Raw genomic sequence first — 16,859 nt, 5'->3', positions numbered from 1 at the left:
TGTTTGCTAACCTCTGTTAGATACTTATCAATCATTTAATTTTTTTTTACGAAATAACTGATAAATCATTCGCATGTTTGTTTGAGCAAAATTTTTGATTTAAAACGGGTTTTTAAAGTTTGGTGGATTGTAAATCCGTCCGTATTTTGAAACATCAATGAATCCGCAAAATGTGTTCGAATGAATTTCGAACAGCGAAAATTCGAAAATTCCACTGAACAAAATGGTCCTTTTTAATCATCAAATTGGCGGCGGAAAACAGAAATGTTCTTAAGTCCTAAGTTACAAAGTGTTTAAATTGCTAGAAAGTGTAAAAAAAATCAGTTTAGGTATATAAATTGCGAGCGTAAGCGAGCAAAGAATTTTTTTAAGGGAAGTAAAGTTTACCCATTCTTAACCTTTACAAAAACTTATTTCATAAAATTTTAAATACTTATACAAAATTGAAAAATAGAAAAAAGAAAAAAAAACTGTTTTTATCACTGAGATTTTGTATTTTAAATTTAATTGGGAATTTTAAAAGCAAAATTTTAGATAATCCAAGTTGCTTGGCAAACTAATTATCTGCTTCACTTGAGAAAAAAAAAAACAAACAATAATCTTAAATTGTTTAATTTATTTTTTCTTTCCTACTTTTGCAAAAAGTGGCCAATGTATGCTTCGACTCATCTCGATGGAATTATGAAAATCGAGTGGAAACAAGCCAATTTCAATTATTTGATTGTTTTGAATAGAGAGAAAAGACATGGTTTTTCGGATTTATTATTTCTGAGACATTTTCATTTAGCGACCGCGGGGCCCGTCTAAGCGCGGGGCCGTGTGCGGGGGCACACTCCGCAGACCCCTTCCGCCGCTTCTGAGCACAACGTTTCCGCCAACAATTATTTTGATGATCGCTACACAAAAAAAATATGACCACCTAAAAGAGATTGCCTTATTGAACTGTTTTATGAAGAAATTTTATTAAAATCAACGATTAATAATGTTTATCCATAGAGATTTCTTATTATTTTCATGTAGAAAATCTTCTTAAAATTTTAGTAAAAATTTCTTATTTTTTTCAACTTGGCAACTAAAACAAAAATTGTGACCAATATTTCTATACTCTATAGTAAGTTGGTTCAGGTGATAAGGTGTTTTTTTAGAGATTATATTTAACTTTTATTTTAATTAAGGATATTCGTCACTCAAAATAATTTGCCAAAAAGTTGATGTTCTTTCCGTTATCCCAGCTTTTTCTTTAATTTTGCTCGTGGATAGGGCTGAATTCGAAGCTTTTCTTATAAATTTTCTTTTTTGCTGAGGTGCTAAAGCTTCTATTGTTTCTCTCCTGATGCCTCCTACGGTAACATTGTCTAAAAAATAATTCCTCTCGAAATGCTCACTTCATCCTATTTTTTTGGCAATGGTGTTTATGGAAACACCTTTGGAATCCAACGCGTCATTTTTTCCTTTTTCTTTCGCGCTCAGAACTTTTTTTTACAGATTTTGAATGAAAATCAATAAAACAATACTCCTTGATGCTTAATCTTCCAAAATTAAACAAATCAGCGCATTAGATCTCGCCAAACTAACTAATTTAAGGTCTGCGTCAAATCATGTGAACCAAAAAAGTGCCCTTTTTTCTTACGTCAGAGACAAGAAGTAGTACCGTTAACTTGCACTCACCCACTATTTCTTTTTGTTTTTTTATTAAGAACTAAATAACCATTCTAATGAATACAATTTTTTTGGTTATTCTTGTACACACAACACACCTTCCAAAAAATGAAATTTATGTAAATGAACTTTGGTGCGTCTAACCATGTGAACCGCACTGTACTTTTCAAATGGATTTTAATGTTCTAAATTCAAATCTGAAGTCGAAAAAAATCTATGACGTCACGTTTCGTAGATAAAAATTCATTTTGAACTACTTATATCTAAAAACGTGACGCCGTAGATTTTTTTCCACTTCGGCTTATATACTGTTTTGAAAATGAAAATTCTATTTTAACGCTCATTCTTTCCACAATTTTGGAACCGCCATTTTGAATATAAAAAAGTTGGCAGTTTTTTCTTATTTTCCAAACCATTATCATTCAGTGTACCAAATTTCATGACTTTTCGTCCAGAAATGGCCGTGCAAATGAATTTTGACGCCAAAAACGACCAATGACACCACTGTGCAGCGATCTGATAGGAAGTTTAACTCAGGCAATTGCGTATGGCGACGATCTAATTGCGTACAGAACAGCTCCAAATTTGAGGTCATCAGAATTCTCTTGCAACGTGACTTTGACAAAATTCAGCAATATTGTGATGACTGGAAGTTGAAAATCAACTTTCAGAAATCAGAAACGATTCTATTTAGGACTATTTTGGCTAGGGTCACAAGGGATACGTGAAGGAAATGGCGGAAGCTGGCGACCGCTGGACCATACGGACATCCACTGCCGATTAAAAGTGTAGTAAAGTACCTTGGCATCTGGCTAGATCAATATCTATATTTCAATAGACATATAGATGCTGCTCTAGACAGGGCTAGGGGAGTCTTTGCCCTGACGAAACGGTTGTTTTATAGCAGTCGGCTTGACACCAGGGTTAAGGTGATTTGCTACATGGCCCTCATCCGGCTGATGATTGTCTATGAATGCCCTGTGTGTGGTTCAACGTTGCTCCATGTCAAATGGAAAAGATTCGGGTGTTTGAGAGTCAGTGTCTTAGACGTTGCCTTGGTCTGCACAAAACACCAGAATCTGATAGCACGCATTACTATTCAATTGAGGATCTATATAGTGGGGCCAACATAAATAAATTTGATAAATTTATGTTGAAGCTTGTTCGTGGCCACGTTGCAAGAGCGATGGCCTCTTCAAATAGCTACATTTTTGGGGATTAATACGACGAATACTTCAAGAGTGTGTTTAAGCGGCTATATTCCGCCTGAGACATTGGCAGTTCCGCTAATCCACTTCGGGCGAAGAACCGTGGACGGGCGACTGCTGTGTGACCGGGACATCCTCGCACTAGGCGCAGAAGGGCGTCTTCGGTTCAGTAGGACTGTGTCCGATCGGGACCGAAGAGATAAGGTAATGCAGGAGAACTAGTTTTGGTGGCTTAATAATAGTATTAATGTAAAGGTAAAAGTGGTCTTCGTTTCTTATGTGTTGGCCGGCTTACATGGTTTAGGTGTTTAGTTTTAAGTAGGGACAGTCGGGGTGGCACAGAAAAAAAAATATACAAAAAAAAAAAAAAAAAAAAAAAAAAAAAAAAAAAAAAAAAAAATATACCTACAAAAAAAATATATAAAAAAAAATAAAAATTGCTTCCTGTGCCTGTTCTAGTTTTTTAAGTAGTTTAAGTAACTTTAAGTAGTTTTAAATAGTTTGTAAGTTTTAAAATAGGTAAGAAAAAAATGATATGATTCCGAGTTTTTTTAAATTATTTCTTGGTTAAAAATAACAACCATTGAAATATTAGTATTAAAATAGTTATAAGGCCGAAAGGCATTATAGAATTAAGAAAAATGAAGTATGACTTAGAGTGCTCGTATAGGGCCAGCAAGTTAGTTGTAAGTAATTGATAAGCAGGCTAGTTTTTATGAATTTATGTCTAGCTTTGATGAAAAATAAAAATTAATTGAAAATTGAAAAAAAAAAAAAATAAGTGTGTGACTAGAAAGTTGAGGTCTTCAGTTCGATCCCCATCATGATCGTATTTTTTTTTTATTTTCGTGACAGATTTGAAAACAGTAAGGGAAACCCGATTATTTTAATCATATTTACTGAAAACCATAGAGAAATCTTATTGTTTTTGTTCTATTTTATGTGGTCTATTTTTCTCTGTGTACATTGTACACCTAAGACACAATCTCTACTGTCTTCAAAACGAGAGGAGTGTTACTAAATCTGAATATTGTGTAGATGAAAACAGAATGTTCCTTATGTAACTACAGAGTGAGGGAAGACGTATTCCACTTCCTAGGAACTTGCTCCATTATAGATGCAATCAGAAGAGGAAACTGGGAAAAACTTGTCTTAAGTTAAGACGAAGCCAAAGAAATCCATAACGCTCAGGAGTGGAAAGTGTTGAGTAGTTACGTCAAAACTGCAATAAGATTAAGATACCGATACCAAATCCTGAACGAAGAATTTTGAACAAAAGATATTACAATTTGAACGCAAAAAACAGGGATTTTCAGAGCAAAATAACAACCAAAAATCGACACTTTTATTCAAAAAGAAATAAACAAACAACAGTCGAGAAAATGTGTTTATTTTTTCTTTGTTATTTTTCTCTGAAAAGCTCTGTTTTGTTGCATTAAAATTGTAATATCTTTCGTTCAATATTTTAGTGAAAGAATTGTAAAAAACAAAAATCAATTATGAGCGGAGGAAGCAAAATACTGGTGAAATGTCGGGGGTTTTCGAAATTTCACAAAAACTGCATTAAATCGAAAACCGTAAGGATTTGGGATGAACAAGTTACCAAATTCTGAGAGCCCTAAAGTTGGCCTTTCAGCATATTTCGTTTGATCCATTACTTTTGGGACACCCTGTATATTTCCTTAAACAAAAAACTTATAAACAACACCAACATTTTAATCTTGAGAAAAAAACAAACCTTATTACTGGTCTTGTCTTGATAAATAAATTTCAAATAATTCTATTTGAAAATATAAACAATTTTGATTATACCTACTCTTTTTTCTGGCAAAAGCCAATGCTATACCTAATTATAAAATTTATAAAAAAAAAACTGTGAACAATTTATCTGTAATATAAAACACATTTTACTATAAACCTATAAAGTTTCCGACGGGTGAACAACACTTTTAGTTCTGAATATTTATTAAAATAGTGTTTACAAAAGAACTAATGCATTCTTTTTAAAGAGAAAGAAAAAATCTGCACTGCACGCACGTGCACGTATGTATATCAATAAGGTAATGAATATAAAACGACAGACAGTAGACATAGCTCATCAAAAACAAAAATATTTAACTTTAAAAGTAAAAGTTTGCTTTAAAAGTATTTATTTATTTTGAAAACTTTTCTGATCATTATTTATTTGTACCCATCATATTATGTACCATTATTCTGCGGAGCTGCAAAAACTGGAAACTGCGATATCGTAATTCCTACACAGAAAACCACCGCTGCAATCCAAATTTTATTTCCAAATACATTTGGATTATTCATTATGTAATATTTTTAACAATGATTGTCTGTTGTTTATATTCGTTTTTGCTTTATTATATTTGAAAAAGTCGAATAACTCAATACACCAAAAGGCACTTTGTACCAACATACACTTATTTAAAATTTGTAAAACATATAAACTAAAATGACATGAAACTGATTTTGAACTTGTATTCCCAAATCTGAAGTTTATTTCGCGATTTATAAAACCAAACTTTTTGTATTAGTTGATAAACATTCAAAGATGTGATCGATCGATGGTGAGACGATGATGGGACAAAGCACTTAAGAAGCCCGGAGGTGGAACTTGCGGTAGCTCACGGCTAGTGAGTAAAAACAGTGTGTGCTTACGTGCTAACCGTATGAAATGAAAACTTTTATTAAAACCTCAGATAATTCGATTGACTTCATCTAGCTAAGATCTCACAGCTTGATCGTCTTTGGATCCGGAATCAGTGGCGTTGCGTCGTTTTTGTTTGCGGCAGAATTATACACAAACAGTGCCGAGTAAAAAAAAAAACAAAAAACTAACAAAATAATAAAGAGGGTGCCCTGTAATAAAGGCACCCTGTATATGAAACTCGACTTCATGTTACATTGGTTTGTGCTTAGAGAAAGAAAGAAATCAAAATTCCAATATGCTTTCAGTTTTTCAGTACACAGCTTTCCGGATTATGTGGAGAGTTTTCCTGGCGTTGACGTTTTGATTTTTTTTTTGTTCAAAAACGTATTTTCTGATATTTTTTCTTGACTTTATGCCCACTTTTCACGAGTCGATTTTAGCCGCACGATATGTCGGTCGACTAGGATTTTTCTATGGGGATTGTCACTTTAATCGCCTGTGACTTACGTTCACACGAGTCGAAAAGCTTCACCGCACGGCAAAAATCGGCTCGTGAAAAGTCCCCATTATCATTTTCGTGTCGAAAAGGACTTACAAATTTAATTTTCATATATTATTTTTAGTTATGCCATTTTTGTGTAAGATTTTCGTTTCTCATCTAGGTTTTAATAAATGAAGTTTAAAAAACGTTCTGGAGGCGGAAGGGAACTATTTATTAGGTTTTATATCTTTCTGAAAAATAGCCCTGCATTTGAAACAGTTTTGCCTTCTTGTGAATTATTAAAAGATATTATAAATCCCCAAGAGCTTTTAGATTATTATGTAGATATTTTAAGATTAATAACTGTTACTTTCAAAATTTAATGCATATTTTTATTGTAGAATAATTTAAAAACGGAAATTTAGAACTATTTTCGAGAAGAATTTCTTGGCTGGAGCGTCTAGCCTAAAATTAAACATTTCATAATAGTAACACATTAAATTTTTCCTTCATTAACTCCCATCCATTTTGTCCTTAGTGAATACAAATAGGTATTTATACAAAGAATAGATTTAAAACTTTTTTAACCATAAACAGATCATTGTTGCCTATTAAATAGTCAAAGTTATTGCATAAATTGTCGAATAAAAAAGTGCTTTGAAATTTTCAATATATTTCAACGAAAAACAAACAAAATTTTATTGAAAAAAAGGGTAACAAAACGGAATAAAAAGTAACATGGTAACAAACTTATTAAATATTTCAAAAAAGTAACACTTTTGTTACTTTTGTAACATTGTGGCAACATTGATTGAGAGCATTCAGAATCAGAATAGTTTCCTATGTTTGAACTGTTGCTTTCCTGTCAAAGCAAAGCCCAAAGCGGCATTGTGAAGCGGCCATGAGCAGGACTACCTTCGCACCTCTAAAATAGAGGGTTTTTTTTACCCAATTAACTTTCCCTCCACTTTTAAAAAACTGTCCAAAAACTCCTCTTCTTCTTCTTGAAATTTTGTGCCTTTTTTCTTTCTTTCTCCTTTTTAAAATAATTTCTCAACAACGTTTGGTTTTTTTGTGGTCAATACACTTGAGGAAAGGAAAAGTTCATATACACATATACATCAGGGTGGTAAATTTTTTTATATTTTACATTTTTGTTGTTCCCCACTTTAAAACTTGTTACATTTTATATTTTGTATAAAATATGTGAAATATCAGCTTTTTAGCTGTGGTGGAACTGGGCTCAGCAAGCTTAAAGTTTTTGCTTTGATGCTGTTCTAGGTAACTAAAAAATGAACTTTTTTCAATTTATCTGGTGAAGTTTCTTGGGATGTGCCTCTCTCTTTTATAAAAAACCGTTAGCTAGTTGATATTTTGATAGATTAGATTTGTTTATTTAAAAACGTCTGTAAATTTATTTTTTGTCAAAAAAATTAATGAATGAAAAATGAGTTATTGGACGCGAAAGAATGATGGAATTTGTTTTTTCGGTTGTCAGGAACTTTTGGGCTTATCATTTTTAAGCCAAATTACAACTCCAAGACAAGTCCTATTACGATTTACGATATCATCATATAATAAGTGTTACAAAATCTGATATTTCAAAGCTGATGAGCCCCCCTTTCCATGACTTAAGGGGACTAAAATTTTCATCATATGATATAATGATATAATGTTTTTTTTGCCTTATAACGTGGGCCACACTAATATACATAGATATGAGAAACTATTGTTTATTTAATTTTAAATTTAAAACTATGTACATGGAATTCTATTTTCCACATTGCAATGTTTAAATTAACCAGGGAAAGTAGAGTGAAAATAGGTAAAAAAAGTGAATTTCCTTTTTTAAATTTTTAAAACAGCTTTTTCTTATGGTTTTTTGTTTGGTATAACTACATATGTAAAGTTTCACTTCTGAATGTCGACAGTAAAAAACGTTATTGAAATTTATACTTGATGCAACAAAGTTGCACACAGAAAAAAATAGTTATTTTTATATTTTAATTAGTTCAAAATAGTTATTTGTGACAGTTTAAATAGTCAATCGAAGGATTTTCCAAATTAACTGTTAAATAGCCTTTTTTAACTATTAAAATAGTTTTTTGTGACCATTTCAATAGTCAGTTGGGGGGCAAGTATTGGTTTCGTGTCGAAAAAAAATTTGAGGTTTTAATCATAACCAACATTACGATGATGGAGAATTCGAAAAAAGTAGGTCTCGCAATTCCGTCCGTGCGTCTGTGCGTCTGTACGTTCAACTGTATACATTTCCACAGTCTAAACAGGTGGACGGATTTTCTTCAAATTTGGTTCTGAAAGTTGTTTTTTTTTGTTTTTTGTTTTGTTTTTTTTTATATCTCGCTTAGAAAGCGTACCTCTCATTAAAATTTTTCAATTCAAACCAAATAACTATAAAACGGCTCTAACGATTTTGATTAAACTTTGCAGACGTAATATTCAAAGCAATCGAAATAAAACTGCATTTTTTGTTTTTTCTCAAAAAAGTCAAATAAAAAAATTTCATTTAACAAAATTTTATATAGAGGCAGCTCTTGAAATCTACAAGTAAACTGCAAGAGCAAGTGCTTGTGACCCCAGTCGTGCATTTTATTTTTTACAGGGGCAGGTGGGTGATGTATCTAACTCCACTTAGGGGACGGGAGATTATACACCAAAAAATCAAAAAATAGTTATTAAATAGTTTTTTTAATTTAATCGTTTTTTATACAATGTCTCAAAAGTATAATGGTTCAAACAAGATATGCTGGCCAAAATAAGAGCTCGCCGAATTTGGTACCTTTTAATTTAATTTTAAGAAGTTTCATGTTTTAAGAAGTTTCATGTTAATTTTTTCAACATTAAATCAACGTTGAACATTTTACATTTTACGTTGCGTTTTTTCCTTCAGTGCACTGAGGGAAAAAACGCAACGTAAAATTAACATGAAACTTCTTAAAAATAAAATGGAAACAACGTAAGAAATTTTTTTATTTTTGTCGAACTTCAGCTTTTATTGCATTTTATCACTCTAATTTTCAACAGTGAGATAGCACGTTGGTAAATCATTCGCCTAGTAACCCAAGAGTTGTAGGTTCGATCCCCAGCGGCTGCCCATTTTTTCTATTTTTTTTAATAAATTGATGCTTTTTTTTTTAAAGTTAAAACAACTTTGATTCAAAGATGTTTTATAACGGTAAACCACTTTAAACTAACGATGTTCTACCTTGATTTTAAAATGTTCGTCTTCAACGCAAAATCATTCCGAAAAATAGTTGAATCAACGTGGTTTTCGTTGATTTTAAGTTGTTTTTTTCCCTCAGTGTATACAAAATAGTTACTTTAAATTATTTTGCTCTGGCATGTGACTATTATAATAATTATTTCTAACTATAAAAATAATAGTTAAAAATGACTATTTTAATAGTTAGTTTATTGTTTTTTTTTAAATATTAAATAATAATACAAAAATTTGTAAAATTTACTATGAAAAATGTAGTGTTTGCAAGTCGTGATTTTCAAAGTGCAACCGGGAGGTGGAAGTTCGAAAAATGAAAAAAAAAATATTTTGGTGTGAGACGATATCATTAGCGAAATGGAGAGAATTCTGCACAACATCAGCAACAAATAAATTAAAAGACTTAGGGCCAATTTTTCAATAGTCAGTTAAACACTCAGTTAGTACTTATTCCCCTGATAGAGAAAAAAATCATTTTTTCAACAGGCAGATATATCTTATTCCTAGGAATAAAACTATCTGCTTCTTTCAGAGACGAATAAAAACTATTTTAAGGAATAATTTCAACAAAAATATTGTGTCAATTCTCAAAGCTGTTTTGAAAGAATTTTGACAAAAAATAGAGGAACACAAGAAAACAAAAACAATTATGAATAAAAATGACGTTTAATTTTGAATATTGTTGAATTTGACTATTTTTTTTTTTGTTATTCTGTAGAATTATTTATTCTAGATTGAAAAATTCAATGTTGTTATCTGATTGTTTATGAGCCTAATAACTTTATTCGTCAAACAGTTAACAGACGCAACAGACGTTTATTAGAAGATTGAAAAATCGGCTCTTAATGTATTTTAAGTTTTATATTGTATTTATTCTGATTAAAATAAAAGTTTGTTTGTCAAAATAAAAAATTCAACGAAAAAAAATAAATGTTGTTCTTTTTTTTTTGGTCGCAAATGCGTCATTTCTGTTTTTGTTCCTTTTGCTGCTCCACTCGGGTACGACTTCGGCTCCGTTTTCTCGGGGTGGAGATTTTTACCACACATATGCAATCGGCTTCGGAAACGTTCAATTTTCTCAAAAACTCTCCAACGATTTTGTTAAAAAAATTCAAATGTTAGTTTTTAGCCAAACTACGAATTCCATTTCAACGAAATTTTGTTATACAAAATCATTTGTTCAATTTTAATATAAACCAGAAATAAAATTTCGAAAACAGCAATTTTTGAATTTAAAAAAAAATTAAAATTTTTTTTTGAAAAATCAAATTTTCAAAAGCTGGACATTGATTTTTTTTTTTGAAATTTCGGTTTTAGATATTGATTGGTGAATTGTTAAAAATGGCATACCAATTTTATTTTAAAACTTTTTTTCCAAAAAGTTGTTCATAAAAAATTAGTTTTTTTTTTTTTAAAACGGCTCTAACGATTTTGAATTTTTTTTCTTAAAATGCATCTTGATAAAACAAATCAAACTACATTCTTACTTTGGAGCTCAATTGGATTTCAGATGTTGTTTTTTACCTTTGAAAAACGAATTTTTTGTTTTTTTTTCATACAAATTTTCTAAATTTCAATTTAAAAATTCTCTAACATTTTAGCAACTCTAACCCTAAGAACAAATTTGTGCGACCCAGTCATGAATTTTTTTATTATTATTTATAAGAAAAAAATTAATAAAAAAACAATACACAATTAAAAGATAAAAGTCTTTTAAACAGTTTTTATTGCAGGCTTTCAGTCATGTATTTTTGATAAAATCTTCAGCGCTACGTTTCGAGGATGGTTATCCTCTTCATCGAGCCTTTAAATACAAATATTATATAACGAATACCTACACTATCTATATACATTAATAACAATAATTCAAAAAATTGATACTTCCAAAAAATATATGAACAAAATTTGCTAAAAGACAAATAATTTTTGATTAATACAAAAATAACAAAATATTTCATATAAAAATAAAATCAAAACTTACAGCAATACAAATCAATAAAGTGATAATAATTAACTCTTCGCTAAATAACTATATATTAGGCGTTCAGAATAATATAATAATAATAATAAGAAATTCTGTAGATATAAGGCTATTGATCTGTGAAACATTTATTTCAAAAGTTCCTTAAGTTTGTGAGACAAAGCTTCTCAAATTTCAAAATAATGCACAAATTTCAAATGGACTTGACCCATTATTATTCTGAACGCCTCATATACATATTGCTAAGACAATCGCAGTCTGTTCTTTTATTTACAAAATTTTCATTCTTTTGTGTATGTAACATTTCTAACAGCCTACTATAAAAACTGTTTTAATTATACACGGTTAAAAATTCTGGAGTATTTTTTAATATTTTTTGGGTTACATATAGGTCTACACCAGAAATGTATTAAAATTTAATACATGACAAATATTAAAATTTTTTAGTTAATACAAAATGTATTAAAATTTAATATAGCTGTATTAAAACATAATACAATTATTTATATTAGAATTTAATACAAAATGTATTAAATTTCAAGTATTGCATATTAAAATTTAATCTTTTTATATTAATTTCTAATAAGAATTTTATTAAAAGTCAATACAAAAATATTTCAATTCAATGCTAAATGTACTAAAAGTTAATAATTATTATAATATATGTTTTCTTTTCCTAAACTCATTACTGAAAATAAATATCATAAATAATATATTAATGGTGATATTATTTTATCTGTTTCACAAACTGTTGTATGTAAAATCTTACTGCCGATCAAAATTCATCTGCAATGTATGCATTTTGCTTCGAAAAAACACAAAGCGCCTTCAAATTAGTACAAATTTAAAGTTTTTGATTTATTTTTTTTTTTTTGAAAAGGTGCCTCAAACAATGGATTTTTTCTTTTTTTAAATGGCTGCTGGCGTCCACAGTACACAGAAAAAGGTAATATATTTCGAAATGACATTGGTCGCCAAATTGTCAAAACATGGAAAAAATCAATTTGGCGACCAATGTCAGCTACCGCAATTATTTTAATTACCGACGAAAAACGCACAAAAACCAAAAAACCACGCACTTTTAAAAAATTATTCACCATTTTCCGCGAAGAAACACGAAGAAAATTTGTTTATTTTTAATTTATAATTTTTTCAAATGACATTTTATAAATTAAAACAAAAAAAAAATTTCCTGTTAACTGCGATTGAAATATAAAAATTAAAGGCAGACCTGACACGTGTACTGTGGCTGGCGTCGTTTGATTAATATTGAATATTCTTGGTTTACAATTTAATACTTTTTATATTAGTTTTTAATAAATTTGTATTACATTTTAATACAATTATATTAAAATGTATACAAAAATATTAAAATCTAATACAGTGGTATTAAAATTCAGAATTTAACCCACGGAGGTTATTTTCTAATAATTTTTGTATTACAAATAATAAACTTAATACTTAAATATTGAAACTTAATACAAAAAAGATTAAAAATAATTTTAATATTTTGGAAGTATTAAAATGTAATATTTTTTCTATTGAAAATTGCTTTAATACAAGAGCTGTATTAAAAAATACTCCAGAATTTTTAACCGTGTATGAAGAGTCACGTAAATTATTCAAGAGGGTAAAAGTCTTTTTCATTTCGATCAAATTTTGGGCTCAGCACTGTAAATATATTTTAAACTTGTATTTGAACCTGTTGGGCGTGTATATGCAGAGAGTAAGCCGGCGCGGCGGCGACTCGAAGTCGAAAGCAAGTGAGGTAAAAAGTGACGATGAAGTCAATAATGATGACGAAGCTTGGCACTCTAGTAGGTAGTGTTGAAGATGATCGGAATCCGACGCAAGATGAATATAAAATTATAAGCAGCATCTTGCGAAAAACTTTATTGTGTGTAAATTGAGTTGCTTTGGAAGATGGTTGTACTCGTAGATTGTTTTGGCTTTGGATCCTACCTATTTAATGGGAAATGTGAATGTTTTTGTTCGACTATTGCATAACCTTCTAAACCGGAAACAAGTTCCGTGATTACAGTAGATACGCGTACGCCGAATGCAAAAATAATAGTAGGTATGCTTTGAAACTTTTATAGAAATAAATGTATTTTGTCTATATTTCCTCAAAAATAATATTTGACGAAATATAATACCAATAAAAAAAAAGATCAGATTGTCTCATACTTTAGACCTCACACTTAATTATTGAAATCATAACTTTGCATATTGGCTCGTTTTGTTGTTTCCTTATTCGGAATTATGCTTATGAAGAAAATTCGTTGCTTGCAAGTACCTAATAGGTTAACATGAAAAATTTGTGGTAGGTATGTATATCATTTAGGAATCATTCATTAGTTCATAAACGGACAGAAGAATAAATAAAAAATGATTTATTGACCAATAAATAGTTTAGTAAAAAACAGTTTATTGTTTGGTCTATGTTAATTAATGAAGTTTCCCTGAAGAAGTCAGCAAACCCTGCCGAAACGTCGGGAAAAGCTTCATTGTATCACTGTAACATCAATTTATAAGTTATTTTTTTCTTCGTTATTGTTATCACTGTAACATCTTTTGCGACCAAAAGAGCCGAAGGGAAAAAGATGCTTATCTTCCCCACTTTATTCTAGAAGAAAAAAAAAAAGGGAAACTTAAAAGGTAGTTCTTCGAACTTATCTATAGCAATATATTTTTCTCGAAGCTAAGTGAATCGTTTATTTTTAAAACATAATTAGTCCATTTGATCAAAACAAGTTTTTGACAACATATTTTTTGTATTTAACAAGTTTGAACTTTACTTTAAATACAAATATCATTGTTATACTATACACATATCAAAGTATCTATTAATCAAGATTTGAATACATCAGAATCAATAAAATCGTCCTTTTCCTTTTTAACAAAAAATATTCAAAATGGACTTATCATGTTTTGAAAATAAATGATTCAAGTGATGTGTTGTATGTAACTTTCAAGTGTAAAATACGCTAACCATACTTACATACATACCGACCATACACAGAGAAAAATATGACCCGCTAAAAACTAACAGATTGCCATATTGTTTTACCGGCCATACATTTCATAAGGAAATCTTATTAAAATCAACGATTAATAAGGTTTTTTTAAGGAGATTTCTTATTATTTTTATAGAGAAAATCTTATTAAAATTTGACTGAAAAGTTGATTTTTTTTGCAACTTAGCAGTAGAACAAAAATCGCGATCAATATTTTCATGGCAGGTTGGTTCAGGTGGTAAGGTGGGTGACTAATGATTTGAAGTCTCCAGTTCGATTCCCAGCTTGGTCATCGTTTTTTTATTTTTTTGCAGATTTTAAAACAATAAGGAAAACCCGATTGTTTTAATAAGGTTTCCTTCTTGGATGAAAACCATAGAGAAATCTTATTGTTTTTGTTCTATTTTATGTGGTCTATTTTTCTCTGTGTATTTAGTATATGTAATATTACATTTCCGAGTAGGCTATTTACTCACCATTAGCTTGAGCTGAGCCAGTAGCAATTTTAACATTTTCAATATTGTAACGATGAATTACTGAACACACTACCTACCACCGTAAAGATAAAGATCTGAACGTTTCTTTAGTTATAAGTGTATAAGTGCGAACACGCCTTTAAATTTCCCACCGGCAGTATGAAGCGCCCCCTCCTGGAAAGGAAGTTTCGAGAAGCAAAGACGAGAACATTCGAAGATATTCTCGAATTTCGAAATTCAGGTAAAAAGGGCAGTGTGGACACCGACCGGAAACAGTTTAATTTTGGAATTGACAGATTACAGTACAAGGTGAAAATAAAGTGTTGGATAGTATTTGTAAAGAATAAAGTAATAAATAGTGTGTTTATTTGAGCTTATAATAAAAGTAAATAGAATTGAAAGAAAGTGTGTGTTTTTTTAACGGAAAATAAAGGTGGAAATTAAATAAACAAAATAAGTTTTATTGCAAACCTTGAATAAAACATTACATTGGTACCAGAAAAGTTGAATAAAACTTATTAATCTATTTGTGCGATTCAGATAATTTCGCGAATTAAATAATCATTTTTATTAAAAAACAAAACCGACTTCCATGGCTAAAACTGGGTTTTATGGTTTTTCTAATAGTTCCTATGGCCAGAACTGAACGAAATTAAAATGGGACCGCAGCTTTCCAATTCAAAAAGAATTATCAAAATTGGTGCACTCAGTCCATAGTTATGAGGTAACAAAAAAAAAAAAAAAAAATACAGTCGAATTGAATACCTCCTCCTTTTTGGAAGTCGGTAAAAAGAAGCGCGCGTGTGTTTTGACAAAAAAAAAATAATAAACAAAGTGTTAAAAATTTGAAATAAGTAAAAGTGCTCGCGTTCTAATAAGTTAAAATGGGTAAAACATTAAATCAGTTAAGTTTGACTGAGCTTAAGGAGGAATTAACTAAGCGAGGTCTTCCTACTGCTGGATACAAAAATGACCTCATTATTCGTCTGCAGGATTATTTAACCCAGAAAAAAAATTGGATACCTTTCAATTCGAAATTCAAATGGCAGGAAAACGAGTAAGTACTAATTCCGATATCGCTGATTGAGAATTATAGGGTTGTATGTCAACTCAACTTAGTTTTGAGAAAATCGATCTCAAAGTTTTTTAAGGCTGGTTTTTTGATAAAATAGTTAAATAGCAGTAGAGTGTATTGATGCAATCTTATAAATAACCCTAAAAAGTCATATGTCATAGCATAAAACCATGAAAAAAACATGAATTTCAACATAAAAAATGATTCAATGAGCATTTAAAAAAAATGACATAGAACATTTTATGATAAATTTTGTTAAAAATTTTGAATAGTCATAAAGAGATAAATGGATTTTATGTGGAAAAAAAGTGACTTAAATCGTGAAATATGCTTTGATTTTATTTAAGTTTTGTACTAAACAGTTAAAGGACTTCTCAAATTCTATTTTAAATAACAGAAAAAAATACCACAAATCACGTAGAAGACATGCTAAAAATATGTATTTAGAATTTGTTTTAAAGTAAGCGGATTTTTACATGCTTTTTTGCTTAAAAGACAGCCGTCTTAAAAACAATCATCTACGGTGCAAAATTTAGGTATAGGTTATGTACCTACCAAAAAAAATTGAAAGTTTGTTTAATCTTCTTATTTGAATAAGAATGCACATAAAATAAATGAAAAATCATTTCAATCATAGCAGGTACCTGCTAAGAATTGAAATTCACTTTGATTATAACAGATTTTAACAGGATTCTACTTATTTTTGTTAGAAATCTTATTAATTTTAGAGGTGTATCATCTTGATTCTAGGTGCCTTATTTGTCTCCATGTATAACTTAAGTAAACTTAAAGTAAAAGTTAAAAAAAAGTTTTATAGAGTGAAACTATAAATAAAAATAAACAAATATAAATGTAAGGATTAACAACGAAGCACTTCCATAAGGTGCGGGGAACTAAGTCCACGGGAACTAAGTCCACTGAGGTAGTTTGTTCCCACCAAGTGGGAACGAAACCCACTTTTTTTTAACACTTCAGAAATTTCCGATGTAGTGAGCTTAGAGCAAGCTGCAATCTACAATCAGAGGCTCATCATAAGTGCATGTGTTGGTGGTTAGTAAATAACAC

At 30.1% G+C, this 16,859-nt stretch overlaps 1 protein-coding gene across 3 annotated transcripts in view; it reads right to left on the bottom strand.

The window, feature by feature from the left end:
• LOC129918696 (mucin-2-like) overlaps positions 1–6,139 on the bottom strand; it is a 31,042-nt gene extending 24,903 nt beyond the window's left edge. The window contains exon 1 of one of the 3 annotated variants that reach the window (XM_055999403.1): positions 5,075–6,139. In XM_055999403.1, the coding sequence (XP_055855378.1) occupies positions 5,075–5,183 (109 nt within the window). In that variant the 5' untranslated portion in view covers positions 5,184–6,139. The remainder of the gene's footprint in view (positions 1–5,074) is intronic. The other 2 variants (XM_055999395.1, XM_055999412.1) reach the window with 2 other exon arrangements.
• Between the last annotated feature and the right edge of the window lie 10,720 nt (positions 6,140–16,859).

This window comes from Episyrphus balteatus, chromosome 1, assembly GCF_945859705.1.
Source record: "Episyrphus balteatus chromosome 1, idEpiBalt1.1, whole genome shotgun sequence".
Taxonomy (NCBI): domain Eukaryota; kingdom Metazoa; phylum Arthropoda; class Insecta; order Diptera; family Syrphidae; genus Episyrphus; species Episyrphus balteatus.
The sequence above is the reverse complement of the archived record's forward strand: the minus strand, read 5'-3'. Positions and strand labels throughout refer to the sequence as shown.